The 24,359-nt window shown below is 33.9% G+C and overlaps 1 protein-coding gene across 6 annotated transcripts in view; it reads left to right on the top strand.

Moving 5' to 3' along the window:
* Nucleotides 1-24,359, top strand: part of LOC106873188 (uncharacterized) — a 713,512-nt gene that overhangs the window by 468,187 nt on the left and 220,966 nt on the right. For all 6 annotated transcript variants that reach the window (XR_016242634.1, XM_089355369.1, XM_089355373.1 and 3 more), the window contains one exon: nucleotides 925-996. Coding sequence is in view for 5 of the 6 variants with exons in the window: in XM_089355369.1 (XP_089211495.1) it covers nucleotides 925-996 (72 nt within the window). In the remaining variant the exon portion in view is untranslated. The remainder of the gene's footprint in view (nucleotides 1-924; nucleotides 997-24,359) is intronic.

Raw genomic sequence — 24,359 nt, 5'->3', positions numbered from 1 at the left:
CCCTTAGATAATGAAACATGTAGTAGTAATATCCTTCGGCATATTCCAATAGTTATACACCGTCTTATTAAAAAATAGCGCTGAATTTACTCGAAAGAAATCATGTATATTTATTGCCAAATATTTTACATCTTGAAGACGGATGACGGATGATGAATGTGTCAAAAATCAGTTGAGTGCCTAACCTAATACTTTATGATATTCATCTTCATTCCTCGCTAGTTCAAATCTTACTGGGATCGGCTTTGTCTTAACTGCCAATAATACATTAAGGTCGATTCAAATACACCTCCTTCTACAAATGTATGACTTAGAGACATTCTAAAAAACCGTAATATCATCGAGATATTCAATGGCCGAGGAACCTGGTTTGTAGTGTAACTATTAAGTGCTTCTAATGTTCTAGAATTCATGGCAACTGGTTCATGCCTTTATTTTTAAATATCTTATTTCATTATTGACTGGCCAGTTATAGATTTGTCAGCCATCAGTAAAATTTTCCTGTTCTGTACATAGTGAGGGCAACTCTTTGTGTATCTATATTCTTAACTAACGAAACACATCGCTAAAAAGTTACTTTTATTATTAAACGTAAGCGTAAATGACAGATAGCGAGAGATTATATTTATTGCTTAATCTTAATGTCTTCGGGGTATTGTTCAAATAAAATTGAAAATAAATAGCCACAAAAAGTAAACAAAACTTATCTGAGAGCCAAAACTTCTAACTCATAGGAAATAAATAGATTTTGGCTTTTTTTCTGATCGTGTTTTGTTTGATGTAGTTTTATGATGTTCTTCTACAAAACTGCAACATGTATTTATTCTGTTTTAGTGGCTTCGTAGTAAAAGAAGTTTCTTTTTTCGGCAAAGCAATTTCCTGTCATTCATTTTTCTTTATGTATATTTTTATCTTTGGTGACAGTGACCTGGTTGATAACCGAATACAATATATCGCTGAAAATGCGTTTAAACCTTTAAATAACCTGCAAGAACTGTAAGTATTTCATTATTATTTTTTTTATTAATTAAATAAAATATTATGCTATTGTATATAGTATTCTTGTAATACTATTTCCATTACCGAAGAATAGGTTTTGAAGAAGCGCTTCCAGCAACATTGTTGATGGATTTGTTTCTTTTCATTGATAGTGAACTACATGTGATGCTAGAGGTACAAGTCTATTATACTTCCGTCTCATCACTCAGAATATTGATAATTTACTCGATTAATAATAGTAGTGCTAATGGTCATATTTGTGTAATATAATTGACAGCTAGAAGTATCAAATTATGGCTGGTTTCATTCGATATAAATATTACTGTATATATAGGTCAGAGCATTTCCATAGAGAGTTTTCATATCTAATGGTAATTATGCTAGAAACTTTATTATTAAAAACATAGAATGAAGAATAAAAGAAAAGAAATATAGATCTAAATAAATTATACTAAATACCTGATAATTTCTTCAGTCAAATTACCCCATGTCTTGAAGCCAACTTTCACTGTAAGCTTTCATTTGAGACACAACTATATCTTCCATCTGAAAAACTATCATGCACAGCGCTCATGTTTTGAAATTAACCTTCTCTGTGAGAATTCATCTAAGACATGAATGTATACTTTCCATCTGAGAAACTGTCAATTAAACTGCCTCAATAGGTAACGCTGTCTGAGTACTTCTTGCTTCAGCGTTGTCTGAGTATTACCTTTACTCGCTGTCTCAAATTTCAGACCTACATTAGGTAACGAAAATATCGTTAGCATGCTCAAGAGAGCGTGCAAGTCCTTAGACTCTGCGTTCAACAATTGCCTTGTCTCTGTGCTACAGTACATACACCGTCACAGAATAGGAAAGAATTAATGTGCTATGGAGCGAGTCGTAATATTTAGAGTGTTCCTATCGATGTTTAACAGGCTTTCTTAGACCAACAAATACTGACAGTTTTCCTATTTCAACCATTTGTCAACCATTTAAAGATTTGCATTACGAAAAATGTCAATCACAACATATAGATGTGGGGTATTTTATGTTCGACAAACAACAGCTCATAGTCAATGAGGTAATAAAAATTGGCACTCCGTCAGTTATGACAACGACGGCTCCAAATGATCCAATCGACGGAACAGCCTGCTCGGGAAAGTAACGCGCAAGTTGCTGAGCACTCCACAAACGCACGTACCTTTCATGTAGTTTTCAGGGGACTCAGCATGATACTGATTATGACAAGGCTGGCTGTTTGAATTACATTTTTGCCAGCTGATTGGACTGGAGCAACATGATATAAAACGTCTTGCTCAAGGATACAACGCGCCGTCAGGATCGAACTTACGACCTTATAGTCTTCAGCCAAATACCGTAACATGCGCTTTCATAATGAGGTAATAATGGCTTTGTGAAAAGAACGAAACAGCAGCTTACAGTATTTTTTGCACAGTAATACAGTTATAAACGCAAAAAGTTAAAATTAGGGAGGGCAGTGAGTCCCTTTGGACCAATTTTAAAGTTCATATTATGGTCGCAGCAAAGCATTTTCACTTCTGGAAATAACAGTCAATTTAAACGAAAGCTGATGCATCGGTTATTCATGTCCTACAAATGGAGTAGTGAACTTTTAAATCCCCCTGACTAAAGATTAAATTGTTACCATCAGATTCATCTTTGCTTGCAGCACCGCCGCAGAGATATTTCATAGTGAATGTTCAAAGGCCCACTTTAGGGCCAATATCTATAAATTGTTAATTCTATAGTCATATTTGACAGAAATTTTTCGGTTCATTTGAACGACTACTCCATTGAGAGGCATACTGGGCAGTGCCGGGTACCTCTGCTAGTTGTTAATAAAGTAATTACTTGTATTGCATGCAATTTGATTTATTGAATCAAATATATCTTTTCTTTCTATGAATGTAGGTATTAAAATAAATCAATAACTACTACGGGCAAAGGAGACAAAGGCGTTCATTCGCAAATGTACACACTAAAGCAAACGATATAATACGTATGTATCTTTATAATAAAGTGGCTAGCAGGCAGAATTGTTAGTATTCTAGGCAAAATGCTCAGCGGCATTTTTCCCGCCTTTACGTTCCGAGTTCAAATTCTACCAACGTTCATTTTCATCTTTTCGGGTTCGATGAAATAAGTACTGAGTACTGGTGTCAATGTTATTGACCTGATCCCTCTCACGAAATTACTGGCCTTGTGCCAAAATTTGAAACCAACATGCCTGTTTAGAATATATTTAAAATTTTTTTTTTACACTATGACAAATTCGAATGTCATAGGATGGTGATAAGATGCCAGAGTCAAAGCCTTCAAGCTAAGTTTTATTTCCGATGGAATGATACATTTCTCGTTGTCAGTTCTCTCTAACCGTAGTCATCAGACTAGAGCGGAACGTGTTCTGTCAAGCTAACAAGCTCACAACTTATTCTCCTGAGAAGACGATGTATCCGGTGGTGACGCATCAATAGCCGTGTACTATTTTACATTTCAATTTATGAATCGGTATTCGGTTTAGGGTGTCAAGTATATTTTTGTTTAGACACAAGAGAAAAAATCCTGGGAAGGTCACATAAATATTATAATACGTGCGTGTATATGAATACTAACGCATGTTAAAACGATTTATTCTTATCCTTAGTCATCTCATAAATATTCTAGACATTGCTATAATCAAATACGAATCTGCTAAATGGGTTTGGCATTTTATCCAAGTTAGCCTTGCACACAATATTCAAAACAATTTCCTTTCCTCGATTCTTTGAATTGTACAAATCTAATGGACTTCAAAGCAGAAATCTCAAAAACTAATTGAAATCTGATCAAATATCTGACGACAATGTCAGACATTCTATTACGTTTGATTTCACAAATCTGAATAAATCAAATTGTACACAAGCATAAACAGACAAGAAAACTCACAGACACGGATATATAAGAGAAAAACAGGAAAATGAAAACATGTAACTCTCATGAAAAAGTGAAAAAAAAATTACTGTATATAAATATTGATATCAAATTTTGGCACGAGGCGAGCAATTTCAGGGAAGGAGCCAAGTCTATTAAATCAACTCCAGTGCTCGACTGGAACGTATTTTATCGGCCCCGAAAGGATGAAAGGCAAAGTCTACCCCGGTGGCATGTGAACCCAGAACATAAAGACAGACGAATGCCGCTAAGCATTTTTCCCGGGGTGCTTAACGATTCTACCAGCTCACCGCCTTAAGTCGACCTTTGGGTATTTGAACTCAAGATACAGAGACAGAAAGAACACCGCAAGGTTTAACATTAGGATAATGCCTCATGTAGGGGTAAATTGATTATATTGATACAAGTATTTGTTTGATATTCATTTCATCGATCTCAAATGATTATAAAGTAAATTTAATATCGGTGCTTTTGAGTTTTAGAACTTAAAAGAAGCGTGAAAGTGTCAAAAATTTGTCGTAAGCCCGAGCAGACTAAAACCTTGTTGGTGGATTAGGGAGGCCGAAACTGAAGAAGCTCGTCATATGTTCATATATGTGGAACTAACTAACACACTATTCACATCCGTGAATCTTTCTCCTATATCTCTTCTAATACCATATACTTCCTCAAATATATCCTTTGTGGATCATTATAAGGTAGACAGTCTGGCCGCTTTCTAGCCGATAGATTTACAAAATAGTTACGAGACATGCACCTCCAAATAACCCCATCGCCCATCGCTTCTGCTCAACCGACTACTCCACCGAATCACTACATTGTCTTCGGCCTGGCCTTCCACCATAAAAAACATCACCACCAGACTTCGCTAGGTGCAACGGTTCATTTTCAAACTACGAACTCATACACTGTTTGGACTTGACATCCTCTCCTCCGTGTAACAGCTAACTTTCGTTCTCTTATCCTTTTCCTTTCCTTTGCCGTTCACTCCTTTGTGTCTCTCCAATTATTTTCCACACACTTCTACACACCCACGTATATGACTTACCCCTCCACATACACACATACGTTTACATATCATAGCACGAACAAGATACTCTTCACCCATACCTACACGCACACAATCATACACATAAAGTCATACACAAACACACACGCAAATACATACATATACACAAACAAACCCATATACACGTACTCACACAAAAGCATACGTACACACACAGTGACACGCACTCACTCAAACACACATCTAGCCTTTCGACTCCACGTTCGTCTACTGCTGAACCCCCACTGCTCCTAACCTGATAGATTCATCCTTACTCTCTCACTCTCACTCTCTCTCTCTCTCTTGCACACACACGCACTCATATAAACTCAAACACACTGGCACAAATATACTACCGTCCCACGCAGCACTCCCTAGTATGCAAACATGTTACTCGACACCTGTGCACGCACACATAAAACAACATATATACACAAATACTCTCCACACACAGTATCCCACACGCACACACTGTCACAAACACACACACTCACGCACGCAATGGTCATTTTTGCACTCTACTGCCTTCAAAAACCAAATTCTTTATCTCTCTCCAACTCATGGTCAGTTATTTGTCGGCCGTGTGCGACACGCGTGCTTTTTTCCGGACTAACTTCCCCTTGTCCATCTCCTCAACTCTGGACTTCTTCCTCTTTCCGACGAAGAGTCATGTTCGAAACTTCATTTCCACTCCTATTTTTCCTTTTAAAACTTTTCCTGGGCGCCAATCTAATATATTCACCGTATACGTCTAATTGGCTTTCACTGCTTTTTCCTGTTTTTATTTTTGATTTTTGATTTACATTTATATTTATATACATATATAAGTTTTTTTTCCGAAACAAACATAAACTTCATTTTAATGGATCCGAGGAAGCTATCGATTGTTGCACAAGCACTCAACTCTAAATGCAGTGATTCTTATAGCAGCAACATGTAAACTAATGAAAGTGATTGCGTAACTCCTGTTATTTTGTCATTCATTAATTTATACACACACACACACACACACACACACACACACGCACGCACGAACACACACATTTAAAAGTGTACCTACCAGACGATCGTATATGGTTATACACCGCTGATCAAAATGCGGTTCCTCACATTGTTGTAGCTTTCGAATGATGCCACCCCGCTTGCAAAGTGGGCTGACTAACATTCGTCGTGAACAGAACGCCAATTGTTGTAGTATTACCTAGTAAACAGCTGACTGAACTGGTACAACATAAAATTAAGCTGGTTTGAGAACCGAAACTAAGATCTTGCGATCGTGAGCACAATGCCTTTACCACCGTACATAAATATTCTGTCGTATATATATATTTCTACCTGGTATATATATATTTATTTCTAGCTTGTTTCGCTTTAGTGTGTCCCTAATTTAGATTATTCTCAGCTATTCTTTAACTCCTTACCTCTATATTAATACCTACTTCTGGTTTTTAGGCCTATTTAAATAATTTTATTAATACGTTTTTGATTTAACTTGTTGAATTGACCCATATTTAAGCACTTGTTATTCCTTTTATTAGCATATATTTATTCCTTTTAATTCTTATTTATTTATTTATTTATTTATTTATTATATACTATATCTCTTTACCTGAGTCTCTTAACATATTTACATCTGGTATCTCACCAAAAGAAAGCTGCATATCTGAAATTTAAAAATTTTTGTCCAATAGTTCTTTATCTTTATTAGTTTAGTTCAATAATAAATTTTTAAGGGATGAAAGGTAATATTTTGTAAGTCTTTATTTTTTTTTCTCTGTTTCACTCTTTACTCTATCTTTGTTTTATTTGTTTTACTTTATTCTTGTTTTTATTTTATAATTTTTATGTACCCTAACATTAAGTTAATATTCTTATTAGTCTTTTAACCCTTTCGATATTTATAATAAGTAATAGATTGCCTGGAATGTCTTCCACCTTAATTAAATAATAATGATAACTATCCACACTTCACTTAAAAACCTTAATTACAACATGCACAGAACCCCACAAAAAAGCGGTGGCCGCTCCATCCTGTGGTACAACCCCCATTCTCTCTTAACACTAGGAACCTAGCCAAATCTTTCTTTAAAATACTAGATTCTAACTTCCCACGACAAAACAAATACTACTCTATATTCAACAGATCCACTTTAAAATTATCGTATTCTACCACTCCTAACTTTGAATCTATTATAGCAGCTTCTAACAAACATAAACTCTCGCTCTATTACCAAAACCTAAGCAACCGTAACTACGCTAGCACCAGCATCCGACCCACACATACACCCAACACGGACATCAATATACGTTCTTCTAGCACTAACGCTCGTACACTGGAACAAAACCACAATGGATCCCAACCCATTAATATTCTAGATAATGACAATACCAATAACACTGATAGGACAAATAGCCATAACAATAATTCCATTGATCTAGATTCCTACACATCCCCTAATAACATATCCTCCAATAATAATAACTCAACCACAAGCATACGCAACCCTCTAGCCTCCTACACTTGTAACTGTCGCTCCGGGACTATCTGTCCGCTTCAAACACATTGCGTAAGATACAATGTAATATATAAATGCACCGTGAAAAATCTATTACATAACTCTACTGCCACGTACATAGGTGCAACTAAAAACTTTAAACATCGCTACGCAGCCCATTTGCACTCTTTTAGATACGACAAACACAGTAAATCTACAACATTAGCCAATCATATTCATCACCTCAAAAACAAAAATACCCAATACACCTTAAAATGGTCCATCTTAGATTCTGGAACTTCATACCAGGGCCAGCGCTCCAATTGCAAGCTTTGCCTAACGGAGGCTTTCCATATTTTAAAATACAATTCTCCCACTCTACTTAATTGATATAACGAACCGTTTAGCAACTGCAATCACCGCTCTTTCCACACATTTAGGTTCTATCACAAGCAAAATTTCACAAACGATCACGCAACATAATCACACAACCCCCCACAGGCAACCTATTCAACCTGGCAAAAACATACATCTTTCACCATCTTGAATAGGATTATTTCCTTTCGATCATCTCACCACACATATACCCCCAAATCTATTTCTTCTACTCTCAAATTCACAAGAATACCACCAAGCAATATGGAATATATGTACCTCTGCTATCTATGCTATATCAACTTTCGCTCCAACATAAATTTCCGGATTATCCCCACAAGGATTACTTTACACGGATTTCTACACGGATATTTACTACTGGAATGAAACTACACTTCAAGTACTGTTTTCTCTTTTTTCAGCACATCACACTCTTTACCACTTCATACTAAAAATATCCGCCTATGAATATAATAATAGATTACTTTATTTTTTCTGTCTCCCATGAAGGGAGGTACTGGATCTTCCCAGAAACAGCTGTAAGACTCTATCCATAAAATACTTCTCCAATCTTACCATTGCTCTCTTTATCTTTCTATTTTTTATATATTTCCATATACACACGCTAATACACGACTTATAATACCCAATCCTGTTCACACAACGACTGGGGAAAACTAGTCGGTATACAGCACTTACTCGGTATTGCCTGTATCCTCTTGGGTTTGGTCAAATCCAATACCCTCCTCAACCTTATGTATATATATATATATATATATATATATATATATATATATATGTATGTATGTATACGACAATACTCGTCCCCTAGGATGATAAATGATCATGTGACTACTCATATGGAAATTTTAAAGTGTTTAACGACATTATGAGATGATCTTGCACTAGTTTCTGTCTTTGTTTCCTCTTTGTTCCTTTCTTTCTCCACTTTCTCTACCTCTTGTATATTATTTTTCTCTCTCTTTCTTTCTTTTTTTCTTTCTCTCCTCTTCTCTCTCTGTCTCTCTCACTTTGTTCTTTACTCCTCTTTCTCGTTTTTTCCTTTGTTTTCTTTTTAATTAATTTCCTGATTGGAATTTCATGTAAAATACAAAGACTATAACATAAAGAACTTACTCCCTGTAATTGCCATACCTCATGTGCATGATGCCCGAGAGATATTTTTTCTAAAAATGAAATCATTAAAAAAAATATCAATTGTTTGGAATAAATCCTGTAGGAGACTTAACAGCCGTATTCAATTAAACTAGCAATTTGTTGATCTTGTTTTATCCTTTTGTCATTCTATTTGTAGGAGGAGTGATTTTCTGCTTGATATTTAAACAAAAGAACAATTGTTTGAAAACAGAGATGTTAAATCTGTAGTTGGTTTTAATTAAGATCTGTTTACGCATGAAGCTAAATATCAGTTTATTTCGGCAAAAACTTAAGGTCAAATATTTTTCTTCCCTGTTGAATTCGATGGCTTATAGATTTACCAGAAATAGCAACTGTACATCTTCAAAATATAATACAGTGCTAAATATACGTAAAGGCTGCATTGTGCAACACTTTTGGTCATAGGTCGTATTTGATCAGATGTTATCTGGAATCAAACAACAATTAGTTTATATTTCGTGAAAGGTGAGGGAAAGTGAAAGTTTGGGAACGTATGAAAGAAAAGGAACGTTGGCTTTAGACAATGGGAGAATGCCAAGTGTTCGTAGTGTTCGATTGTATCAATCGTAGAATATTACTAGCAATTATTCTATAGAACTCTTAGGAAATTAAATACAAAATAAACATCTGGAGAGATTGAGATTTAAAAAGTTGCACAGCTATTAACATCTGAAATTTCTGACTTTTGACCCTTTCTGATTTTGGCCACTATGTGGAATTACTTTTCAATATATTAATATCAAGAAGACTACTTCCATTGTTATTAATGACGTTTAAAATATTTTTACTATGTTCAGCAGGCAAAATATGTATATATTATTTGTTTGTTTTGTTTCTTGCTTTTTGAAATATCTTAACGAATGTCTACTTCAATATGAATGTTTAATGTCAAAATATCATTATTTTTCTCCTTTAAAATGTCTCAGTTTTTCTGTGTGATTAATTTGTACCACTTCTTTTCTCTCGTTGCTTTTGTATGCTAGTGAGGTTTTGACAGGCGTTGTGTCACTCCGTTTAGTGGTATTTACCACACTGTTGATCGAGTATAAACGAAAGAGTTAATGTCTGTAATATTTTAAACTAGCCATCTATTTACAACATACATTCCAGGAAGCATTCCCGGAAAGTTCGGCGGAAGAAATATTTTACAAAGATAGCTTTTTCCTTCAGTTTTCCTTGCTAAGAAACCAGTAGAACGACAAGTCGCACATTTTTCCATGACAGGTACAAAGTGGCACACATGGCTTCTGATCTTAACTGATTGGAAGTGTTATCATGTACACGATTTGTCTTGGAATAAAAGCTGGGCTACAACTCAATACCACAGATTTGCTTGTCAGTTGTTTGACCTTAACCAGTTGAGCATGTCCCTTGGTGGCTAACAATATGTGCATCTCTGATTACGAGCAGAAGTAGTGGGGAAGCATCATAGATATGTATCGAGAGGAATTCTTTGGAGTTTGAATAGTTCACCTTTGGAAACATGGGTGTTTCGTTTAACATCCTTAACAACCTTTATTCAGGGACATTTTGAGCGGGATGAGCTTGTGAAGAAAATTCTAACAAAGTCGTGCACTGCTTATTTAGATATGAGATCAGTAAGTCGCACACATGGTTGTGATGTATGAGCCTGGTATACTCTTATCAGATGGGTATATTATCATGATGGGTATATTGAGCTTCGTATATTTGTATCTAGAGTCCTTTGAAGGCATGCACTGCTCTCCCACTCAATATTACTACTACTACTACTACTGCTACTACTACTACTACTACTAATAATAATAATAATAATAATAATAATAATAATAATAATAATAATGATACTTTCTACTCTAGGCACAAGCCCCGAAATTTTGGGGGAGGGGGCTAGTCGATTAGATCGAAACCAGTACCAACTGGTACTTAATTTATCGACTCCGAAAGGATGAAAGGCAAAGTCGACTTCGGCAGAATCTGAACTCAGAACGTAAAGACCGACGAAATACCGCTAGGTATTTTGCCCGGCGTGCTAACGTTTCTGCCAGCTCGCCGCCTCAATAATAATAATAATAATAATAATAATAATAATAATAATAATAATAATAATAATAATAATAATAATAATAATAATAATAATAATAATAATAATAATAATAATAATAAAGACAAACCGCAGAAAGTGGTAGAGACGGATACCTACAAAATCTTGCGGAATTTCCCAATCCAAGCAGATCAGGTGTTAGAGTATAAGAAACCGGACCTAGTGGTGGTGGACAAGGTGCACCACATGTGCTATACACTTGATGTTGCGTAAACCCTTTGACGCACGAGCAGTCAAGAAGAAAGGTGAAAAAACAGATATATGCAACCCTCTTAGGTTTGAAATAGACAGGCAATAGAAAATGAAGAATGTGAAGATAATGACAATTATTGTCGGATCCTCTGGGGTCAGTATCAGATGGCATCAAGAGGAACATGAAGGAAATAGGAAGAGAGTGACCAGTAGAACAGTTACAAAAAAATTGCCTCCTTGGCACGGCCAGAATAATCGGGGAAGTATTAGATAGTTGAACAGAATAGATAGCATGGTACCGTAGGCTACAAACAGCAAGCCCGCTACGCATGCAAGACTCCAGGAGTTCCAATAAAACCTGAGTTAAAGGTAATAATAATAATAATAATAATAATCATAATAATAATAATAATAATAATAATAATAAATGTCGTGATGCAGTACCAGACACTGGCTCTCATGGCTTCCGATCTTAACTGATTGGAAGTTTTATGTATATTGTTTTGTCTTGGTATAAAAGATGGGCTACAGCAAATATTATGCTCAATACCACAGATTTACTTGTCAGTTATTTGACTTTAACCAGTTGAGCATGTCCCTTAGTGGCTGACGATATGTGCATCTCTGATCACGAGCAGAAGAAATGGATGGGGGGCATCATAGCCATGTATTAAAAGGAATTCTTTAGGGTTTCGATAACTCACCTCGGGAAACGTGGATGCTTCGTTCAACATCTTTAAACAACGCTTATTCAGGGACCTTTTGTTTGAGATAGCCTACTCGACCTGCAGAAAATTCTAACTGGAGCCCAATTGCGCTGTTTATCTTGATATGAAATCATCATGTCGTTCACAAATGGTTGTAACGCATGTGCCTGGTGTACCCTTATCAGACTAGTAGTCATGATGGATATACTGGGATTCGTATATTTTACCCATGTCACTTAGATGGCAGGCACTACTTTCTCACTCAATAATAATAATAATAATAATTTTAATAATAATAATAATAATAATAATAATAATAATAATAATAATAATAATAATAATAATAATGATAATAATAATAATAATGATAATAATAATAATCCCAATCGATATAAACGTATCTGTCAGGACCTACCAAAAACTGAGCAAATATAAAGATCTTGAAATAGAAATTAGCAAAATGTGGAATCTGAAGACGAAAACAATACCTATTGTCATAGGCGCCCTGGGAATGACAGCGAAACGGGCTGATTACTACCTAGCTCAGATACCAGGAAACCCCAAAATGACTGAAGTTCAAAAGATAATGCTCATGGGAACTGCCCATATCCTACGTAAAATACTGTCTATGTGATCTCAAATTTTAAAACAAACACATAATTTTCTTATGGTTTCTTAAACATTCACTAGAACAAAACTGTACAAATCCAAATATATGGTACCCTAGGCATAACACCTACATGAACTTCTAACTTGTTGTCTCTTGAGGTTTCTGGGTGAGACTTGGATTCAACTTGTACAAATGCAAAACAAAAGTCAAACATAAAATAATAATAATAATAATAATAATAATAATAATAATAATAATAATAATAATAATAATAATAATAATAATAATAGTAATAGTAATAATAATAATATTCCAACAGATGGTCATTCATGCTCGTCAACAAATAACCAAAAGGAAAAGAATGAAAAATGGTCTAGGAGAGATAATAAAGAAGTCCTCAAGGCTTTCTATCATGCCATATATTTCCCCACAAATAAATCTAATACTATACAAACCTACTTAAACTGGAAACAGAAGCTCCTTGAAGTAAGATCCTTCATAGACAATAACAAACTTGCCAACGTAACAGAAGAAGCATTATGAAAAAGAAATTGCTAACTGAATTACTAACTGAATCAGTAAGAGATAAATGGAACGAAGTTGCAGCCAAAGAAGATACTACAGAGAAAATAATTATAGACCAACCCAAGTCTGATAAAAATGCAATGATGAATGAAAGAGTTAATGTAACTAATAAGCAAAGTGAAATACTTTATGAAACAACTATAAACACTAAGGCAGATGAAAATCAAATAGATGAAGAAAGTCACACAGAAATTGATACAACAGAACTACATGATCTAAAAAAATCAAATCATGATTGAATGGCTGAAAATTTAAGAAACCAGTATGAATGAACGCGACACTCTCCCAAAAATTTGCAATTCTAACCAAAACCTGAAAGTAATTGGTAAAATTGCACTTAAGAATATAATTTCAGGTAATGATGTGGATATTACGGATCTTAACCACCTGCACTATGCATCCGCGAAAATCTCAACGATACTATGTGATGAAAAGATTAGAAGACGACAACATTCCCACAAAAAGCCTACTTGGCAAGAGCGTATTCAACACCAAATTCCGCTACTTCGGTCCGACATAGAATATTAAAAAAACCTTAAAATTAAAGAAAAAATACAATATGAAAAGCATATTTGACAGCGATACCACCATAGAAACTATCAAGCAAAAGGTATGTGCTAAAGCTACCCGCATAGCAAGATATGGAAAGCGCATTAGAATCTTTAAGGACAACATGTTCAAAAATTATCCAAAGAAAAATTTACCGAAAGATAGGGGAAATAGCAGTTACTGTAAAGTCTGTTCCATCAAAAAAGGCCCCCCCCCCCTCCTTGGATTAATAGAATATCTACAGACTTAGACTCCTTAGAAGTTCATGTTTATGCTGATAAGTTTATCAAGTAGGGTACGTTAGGGAGTATTTATGTCACTAACCTAACCAATTACGGTATGAATTATTTACCGCTGCTGAAATGTGTTGTGCATGCCATAGCAACTATTTAGATATAGGTTTGAGGAGACAATGGAAGTTAATTTGATGTACTACAGATACAGCAATGTGTCGGTGATGGAATGCAATGCACTTTGGCTTGTACTCTAAGTCCCTGACGACTACTAATGAATTTGTAAAAAAATATTTCATTGATTTGTAGCTTTTTAAATACAATAATGAGCATTGGGACTTTGAATCTCATTCAACATATTGAAACGTATTTTATGTAACTCTTTTAAACGATGTTTACATTTTATATTTGAAACTCATATTCATATATATGTACATATATATGCGTGTGTGTGTGTGTGTGTGTGTGTGTGTGTGTGTGTGTGTGCGTTTGTGTACGTGTGCGTGTGTTTGCGTGTATATATGTGTGTATATGTATATGTGTATAAGTATTAATGTTCGGTGAATTTTGGTGTGGGTTGGCTAAAGAAAGAAAGAAAGAAAGAAAGAAAGAAAGAAAGAAAGGATTCTTTTTCTGAACTGGTTGAAATTGATGGCAATTCTAAAGGTCAATTTTCTTTTAGTCATTGTTTTCTTTTCCGTTTTATCAGTTGTCATGTTACCCAGCTATTGAAAATAGACACTGTCAAAATTGTTTTGGAAGATTATTATATATGTATGGGTGTTTAAGCGGGGGTGTGTGTATTATGCGTTGGTGCTTAAGTGAATTTTTCTAGTTATTTTAGTATCAGTAATGAAAACATTTGAATAAGGATTTCTCATGTGTTCAGAAACAATTTTTTTCTTGTTTTAAATATTCAGTTTAGGTATGAATTTTTTTTGATAAAATGTACTTAGTTCTATTACCTTCCGGGATTTTGGGTTCTCCTTTAGACATACTGATATGTGTCTGTGGATTCTTGGATGTTGGCAAAGCAAGTGTTGGTTTTTCTAATATAATTTCCTTTGCAATAGAGGCAGGCCATGCAGTATATGAGATTCTGTGTCTTGTAGTTCATTTCTGCGTTTCCTTAGGAGGAGAATCCACTTATAAATTTTATATGGGAACCAGTGTCTAAATATTTGAAGTTGCTCTTGGCGTTACTGGTTAGATTTTTTTGGCTGAAGTTTATTGTCCTGTATAAGGTTTTCATCAACCAGATTTTTCATTTTGGGGCTTTATAAGAGTATTGATAGAATTGTTTTCATAGTCTAAAATAGGTTGCTCACGCCAGGAATATGTTTATTAATAGCTAGAATAGTACTGTCTTTCATTTTTACATAGGTGTCCTCAGTTGTATGATGTCCAGTTTAATCACCTTTATAATTCTGTCATTTATTAATTTTGAGGGATAATTCTGTTTTTTCATTTTTGTATGATGTGTGCAATCCATTGAGCTCATTGAACCGAATCTGACATATTTTCGACTCATCTAATATTGCACGGATACGTTTTACCATACTATATGGAATGTTCTTTTTGATGTGTCATTGATGGCAAGTATAAAAGTTCAAATACTGATGGTGGAAATGTTGTCCCCATGGATGTGTCCTTTGTTTGACGATATATTTTACCATCAAAGTTAAAGGTATTTTCCTCTAGTACTCAGCGTGCGGTCTTGGTAATGGAGTCCGTTTTGAAATGAACGTTTCATAATGGATTCCATTATCAAGTTTTTGGGAAAACTTTTGAGCAAACTTTATCTTCTGTTTTTTTCTACCCAGTGTTTAATTGCTTCCAGGCCCAAGCTGTGAGGTATATTAGTATAAAGATTACTAATATCGAAGCTTGTAAGGATATTTCCTTCTAGGAGAGTGGGTGGAATGTATTTGAGACAATCCATATCATCTCATAATATAACTGAGTATTAATGGACATAGTGGTTTAAGGCGTTTATCTAAACGCTGACTTAGTTGTCGTGTTTGGGATTTGTAACCCAGCCACTATTGGTCTCAATTTGTGATCTGCAGATCTTGGTATTTTCTGAATGCTGGTTCTTCTGTTCACTTTTGGCTCTCTGTATTTCCGAGCTTTTATGGATCTTGGGTTATCAGTAGAAATTGCTGTCTTTAATTTTAGAGTTACATCAGTTATCTATTTCTTTGTCTGTGAAGGAGTCTAAACATTGGTTAATTAATATTCTGACTTTACTAAGCCGGCGAGCTGGCAGAAACGCTAGCACGCCGGGCGAAATGCTTAGTGGTATTTCTTCAGTCTTTACGTTCCGAGTTCAAAATCCGCCGAGGTCGACTTTGCCTTTCATCCTTTCGGGGTCGATAAATTAAGTACCAGTTGCGTACTGCAGTTGATGTAATCGATTGCCCCTATCCAACCAAACTTTCGAGTCTTGTGCCTAGAGTAGAAAATAATATTCTGACTTTACTCATTGTTGTTTTTTCTGGGGTTTTTTGTTTCTTCCTCATAGTTATTTGGGTTTCTTAGATACTCCAATATATTGTTTTTATTATCGTCCCTGCCCATAATCACTGTCGCTCCACCTTCATCGACTTCTTTTAGAATAACTGAGTTATCGTTCTTGAAGTAAGGCTTCCTTTTCTTCTCTACGAAGGTTTTGTTTGCATTTACGGTCACTGAGAGGAAATTTGGAAATTGTGTTTCATATGTAAAATGTTTGTAAAAAGTGAAAGAATTATTTCTGGCAGTTGACCTATCGTTTATATTCTTATTGCGAAGAATTCTGTGAGGTGAAGGTGGCGACTAAAATGTTCAATATCTGCTTTTTGTTCTAAGAATTTTAGAAGAGGTAAATTTGAAACCTTTCAATAAAAGATCCATTTCGTTTCTACTTAGGTTTCTTTTCGACAAATTTATAATCTTAGGGTCTATATATTCTGTGGGTGTGTTTGATTTTTTTTTCATCGGATTCTTAATAAAGGAGTTCTCATATTGTGTCCCGAATTCATGTTTCTGGGATTCTTGCTGTTTCTTCGTAGATGAAAGAATATTTCATGGTCTCTATTTATATTACGTTGCATTTAATGTTTGTCTTGTTCCCATTCTCTTTTATGCTTCTTAAGCCATTCGGGATGTTTGGGATTGTTTGTCGTTACCCGTAGATTCCTTAAACTTACATGATGTCTATTTGCATTATGACTTTTATTGTGTCTGTTTTTCCCTCGTCTTTCTCCCCATGTATTTGTCAATCTAGTAAAGTTAGTATCATAGTAGCCTTTTCTATATCTTAAGTGTTTGTGGTAGAGTTATGTTTCGGCATTATAAAGAGAAACAGAAAAAGAGAGAGAGAGAGAGCGATAAACAGAACGGAACATTTTCTTATAAAATATGTATTTACATCAATATACGTATATTTCATTTATGAAAAACAACTATTTGTTATATATTGTAAATTACATAATCAAATTGCATTGTCAAGTCTTCAGAGATGCGTAACTCTCATTCGTAATTTTACAATGTGGCTATCAATGTTTCAACAACATCTGTGTTAAATTAGCTTAAGAATCTTGTTTATATATTTGATATTTAGTGAAAGAAACCCTCATGAAAATCTAGAAAGGGAAAATGGAGATTGCAAGAGTATTTCTGAAGACTATATAGCCAACGCTATCGGGTCACATATATATGCGTGTGTGTGTGCGTGTGTGTGTATGTGTGTGCGTGTGTGTATGTGTGTGTATGTGTGTGTGAGTGTATGTGTGCCTGTGTGTGCATGTGTGTGCATGTGTGTACCAATTTTTCCTAATTATTTCGAAAAGGACGAATTCTACAACCGTTTGATCTTCCTTCTCTTTAAATCGTGATGCATTGACTCTTTTAAGCCTTTCATTCGTAGTGTCTTTTTGTTGTTTTTCTTTTAATTTTGTTCATATCAATTAAGCTTGGCATTTCTTTCCTTGTTATTTTTATGTCTCTTAGTTAAATACACCTAATGTACATGCACTTTAAAGTACTTACTAGTGACGGAACATACTCGTTGTCTGATCCACTATTTCAATTTCGGTGAAAACTGATCCCGTGTTAGGGTTTGCGTGTATACGTGCATGTGCGTAACTCTGTGACTCTGTGTGTGCGCGCGCGTGTGCGTGCGCGCGCGTGTGCGTGCGCGAGAGTATGTGTGTGCGTGCGCGCGAGTATGTGTATGCATGCATGTGTGTGTACGTGTTTCCTAAATTCAACATTTACGTGCTCAGCTCTTGTTATTTCATCCTGTCATAAATAGAATATAAAGTACCTTATAATCTTCAATTATTTTTTCTCCTAATCACGCTTTTCATGCTTATAACAGACACTCCTGGTTCTGAACTGTTTCTGATTCAGACAGTCAGCATTATCAGTGTTTGTTTTTCATTAAGGTTTTTTTTTTTTTACGTAAATATATTTTTTGATAATCAGACAAAGTTACACGACTAAACTGCTGATTTTCATATATTCGATTTTGTACAAAACTGATTCTGTCACCAACTTATCGGTAAACTCTCAAACCAATACAATTAAATTCCTATATTACTGTGATCTAGTACCAATCGTTTCAAGACAGCCAATTGACACATCCTGTCAATTTCTATTCACGCAGCTTAGATCACTTCATTTAAACTCTTTAATCTCGATGCATTCTTTGGGGATGCATTCATTAACTATCAAATGATTCATCTTTGTATTGATTTATTGAATTCTCAAAGAGTTTGTGCAAAATTATGCTCTGTTATTGAAAATCTTCTAGTATTGATGTTATAAACTTAAACAGGATTCATAAAACCGTTTTCAGATAATTACAATATTGCGTAGAAGAAAAAATTATTTACAAGTTTTCGGTATTCTATAAAGAACGATAAATTTCATTAAAGTGCATATATTGCCAGAGATTTTCTATCCAAAATATTCTTTTGGCTCAAGTAATCTCTTTGATCTGTTCATATCAACTTAATAATTTAGTTCCAATATGCATTTAGTTTCTGTTAATTCAGAGAATTGCATCTGAAGAGGTTAAGTTTAGCAATTAACAACATCATTTTGGAAAAAGTGACAGATACAGATTTTTTTTATTATATTAATATAAACACAACATGAAAGAAATTCAGAATAAAACTTCATTTAAAACAACTTTCCTACTAATAATTCATCGCGAGAGTTGCTAGTCGGATTCTTACAAGCAATAACTACATCAACGAGTTTTTTACATTTCATTATCATATGTGGATGCTAAGAACATAACATCAATTTTGATTTCGCGTTTTGATAATTTTATGTTTAATCTTCTCTTGATATCGAGTTACAAATATTGTACCCTTCAAAATGCCATTTCATTGTACTCTTTCGTCTCTAGTATCCACAAATGAAACTTTTGAACTGAAAGAAATATCTGGAGTAACAATACCCGTAAAAATCCTGCACTCTCGAATGTGCTGTGTTTTCTCTCGATGTGAGAATGTTCTTGTTTACAACATATCACTATCATCTAAGTGTCGATTACAAACATAGACTATATACTGCATAAATGTTCATTATCGCACAAATGAACATATACCATTTCAAGGGAACACACTATCTTACCGATGTTTGCAATGATTTTTAAATCCACAAGTCTTATTTACTTCATAAACACACACGCGCACACACGCGCGCACGCACACACACACACACACACACACACACACACACAAATTGTTCTTACAACAGCATCGAAGTTTTTCTTCTACTGCTTTTTAACAAATCCCCACATCTGCATAAGCTATTTGGAAATGTCTGCATAGCATAGAATGATTCTTATTGTAATAGGAATCTAGAAAAGTCTCTGAAATACTGGTTTCAACGTTGAGTACTATGGGGATACAAGTTTTATTTAGAATACACCGCTGCTGATAATGCCTTATTTCATGTAACTGCTTTATCGATATCATCGCAACTAACAAAAAGTTGATTCAAAGAGAAATAAAGACATAAAACGTCATGGATAAGAAAATTCCCAATATTACATGTATACACTTCTTGTGAACTATTTCATCTTGTGCGGTTAACCATTAAGTCAGCAATTTAGTGTTCAGGTAATATATTTAGGTGCAATTTCTTGCAAACTGAGACCCTAGCGTAAGGTAGGCGGATGAATTTGAGATGTCCAAATAGGCATTCAGTTTATAGCTATCACAAATGACACTCGTCAACGAATGATAAATAATAAAATTTTTCAAAATCAGAACATTACATAACATATGAAAATAATAAACGCACACAAGAGTGAGTATATACACATATATATATATATATATATATATATATATATATATATATATATATATATATATATATATATATATATATATACACGTATACACATATATATATACATACATATATTTATATATACATACACACACATGCACACAACCACACACACACACACACACACACACACACACACACACACATACACACATATATATAACACCATCAATCTTACCAGCCGTCCTACAGAGTTTCACACCACAACTATAACCTTTGATACTCTTACAGTAAACATCATCGTTGAGGGAGACATTAATGCTCTCAATCAATACCTCTTTGTTTCCATATGTTACAGAGGATAAACGGAGTAACACAATAGCATGACAGTTTACATCCCACACAAGCCACACTGATATTTACAAACTTCAAGCCAACTGGTACAACTCTTTCCCAGACGTCACCTTCTGTCTCAAACATTTTGCCACTACAACTACCAGACAAATAATTCCCTAACTTTCCTCCAATCTCCAAGTAATTCTAATCATAACATATTCATGCTTCAATAATTAAAACTAAAGCATTATCTTTATAAATTCAAAACAGGACAACGGAACGAATTCAATGGAGAAATAGAATTAAGATTTTCATACTCCAACAATATTATAATCCCCAATATAGACCCTGCAGTACATACATTCAATCAAATAATTTGGACACACCAAGAAGCTATGCTCCACAAAGCAGACAATACCATAAAAAGCAAACGTCTTATAAATCAGAGAAGACCGCAGACACAATATCCTAATAACCATTACAAAAGAGAAAACTGGCAAACACCCTTGTATCCTACAAGGACTACAGAAATGATAGAAAAACAATACATAGAATGATTAATAGTATTACTGACAAGTGGTACAAGGGTCACACTCCATCTGAAATCAAAATGATGAGATCAAATATGTTCATACAATTAATACAGAAGGATCAACTCAATTGAACCATTGATATCAGTTACCCGAAGATATTGTTATTGACTTTATACCTAAAATCAACATCGAAATACCTAATATTTTCAAAAGACTTTCATGTCTCATATATATATATATATATATATATATATATATATATATATATACATATGTATATATATGTATGAATATCAAGTGCGTATATATATATATATATATATATATATATATATATATATATATATATATATATATATATATATATATATATATATATATATACATATATATATATATATATATATATATATATATACATGTATGTATATAAGCATAAGTATATATATGTATATATATATATAAGTGGATGTGTGTATATATATATATATATATATACATATGTATATATACACACACACACAAACACACACAAACACACACATGTATATATATATATATATATATATATATATATATATAGTAAGAGGAGGGATATGATATCCAGGTGAATACCGAATTTTTCTATGTAAAATGTCAAAGCTGTTTCCTTCAGACGGTGCGTTTTATGGTAAACTTCCTTTTAACTCTAGCCGAAATTACAGTATATTTCTTGACTCCTTAGAGTGTAAAGTACAGTATTGATAATAAGGAGAATGAAGAATTTGAACATTCAAACTTTATGTTTATTTCCAGTTAGCTTGCTCATAATAATTGTCGCCGAAGAGATCGTACTAATAATGCATAAATCGTACTAATCGTACTAATAATGCATAAAGAATATGCAATTAGTACGATGTCTGACAATATGCAATTAGTACACGTCTCTGACAATTATTATGCATACACTAATTGGAAATGAGCATAAAGTTTGAATGTTTATATTGTTCACTCTTCTTATTATTTATATATATATATATATATATATATATATATATAGGAAAATGAAAAAAAGCCAGAATGATGAACTGGGAGCATAATTTAATAAAGATTTTTTCTAACCGGTTTTCATTGCGATGAAGCAAATTATCAAGAAGAAGGAGAATGAAAATGTTTTTTTACAAAGAAGTACAAAAAAGTACAAGATGAAGAAAATAATATATAAAACAATAATATATATAAAAAAAATAAATATACCCATACATTATATTGTCTTTGAGCTTTTGTAGTTCAATAGAAGACAATATAATGTATGCGTATATTTATTTTTTTTATATATTATTGTTTTATATATTATTTTCTTCATTTTGTACTTTTTTGTACTTCTTTGTAAAAAAACATTTTCATTCTCCTTCTTCTTGATAATTTGCTTCATCGCAATGAAAACCGGTTAGAAAAAATCTTTATTAAATTATGCTCCCAGTTCAGCATTCTGGCTTTTTTTCATTTTCCTATTATTTCTCCACGTGCGGTTAACACAACCCCACTATTTACTGACTTATATATATATATATATATATATATATATATATACATATATAAAAATTATATATATATATTTAATAATTTTATGTATTTATTTTCTATTAGTTAACAATTAACTCTGACAAAATAAATCCGTTAATAGTTACCAGGGTAGCAAAGTTCAAAAATAACTTGGATGTAATTCCCGTTTATGAGGTAGAAACTCCCTGTTAAATTGAAGTATTTTGAGATTAAATAAATGGAGTTATAAATAATTTCTTTTATTTCCGACATATGTTTAGACCTGGGTAAAAGCGTATATGTATTTGTGTGTGAATGTGTGTGCATGTAAGGAAAAGATTTCGTGAAAGACTTTATCTAAGAGTACTACGGTGATCAACATGTCTTATATATATATATATGGTTAGGGAACGATCAGAAAATACGTAAAGTAGATAGTACCGAAGAAATTAACGGGAGATGTAATAGATAAATCGACAGAAAAAAAGTGGGGATGGAAAGGAAAACCAAAGAGAATGTAGAAGTCAAAGAAGAGAAAGTACCAAGCCAAAGGGGAAAGTCAAAGAAAAAATATTCTGAATAAATGGAAATAACGAAAACTATGTAAAAATACAAAGAAATATATATGTATGTATTTATAGACAGACAGACAGACAGACAGACAGATAGATAGATAGATAGATAGATAGATAGATAGATAGATAGATAGATAGATAGATAGATAGATGAAAGGCTGGACGCATGGACCTGGAGATAGCTCGGAGACCAAATATGTTACCAAATTTATAATTGAAGTACAATGAAAAATATATTGAAAAGGGAACATAATATCGGCTTTTCCGTCTTTACGTTCTGAGTTCTAATTCCGCTGGGGTTGAACTTCCTATACATTCTCTCAGGATCGATAATTTAAGTACCAGTCAAGTCCTGCTTTATCAGATTTGTTGTAAGGGCTTGTTCTTGAGCAGCTGTAGTTAGTTTTCCAGCCTCTCATTTCAAGTTCCTGTCCGCCAACTAGAGCCACAGATCTCTACTGCCAACATTCTCGGTTTCTTTCATTTGTTTGTTATGTTGCTCTTCTCTGTTTGAATTCTCTTAGCGTTTCAGTCACGTTTGGGGTATTTCTGATTGCTGATAATATTCTTTCTTTACTCTCTACAACATAAATTTTCAGACCCAGTGTTGCAGTATTAACAATATTTTCAGCGTTTATTAATCCTCTGCCACCCTCCTTTGTTGGTAGGTAGAGTCGGTCAGTACTGTTTTAGGGTGGATTGCGTTGTCCATTGTTTGTAGCTTTCTAGTTTTATCTAGCTTCTATAGCTCGACCTTCGTCCATTTCAGAAAGTGTACAGAGTGTCTCAACACTGACATAGCCCATGTATTTATGGTCTTAATGACGTTCCCTCCATCTAATTTGTTTCGAGTACCTTCCTAATCCCCTTCTTGTGACTTTTTCTTTGGTGACTTTCTCTCATTTCTCCTTCCATTATCTTTTCGTCTTGCAGCACTCCTAAGTATCTGTACCCCTCATTATTCCGCAGTGATCTAATGATGTTGTTGTATGATAATTTTGTGCCATCAGAGTTTGCTTTCTGGCCTCTCCTCATAGTACTTCGCATTTACTTACCACAAACTGCATTCCAATATCTTTATTGAATACTCTCACTGTTTGAATCA

The sequence above is a fragment of the Octopus bimaculoides genome, chromosome 7, assembly GCF_046866305.1.
Source record: "Octopus bimaculoides isolate indiv1 chromosome 7, ASM4686630v1, whole genome shotgun sequence".
NCBI lineage: Eukaryota > Metazoa > Mollusca > Cephalopoda > Octopoda > Octopodidae > Octopus > Octopus bimaculoides.
The sequence above is the reverse complement of the archived record's forward strand: the minus strand, read 5'-3'. Positions and strand labels throughout refer to the sequence as shown.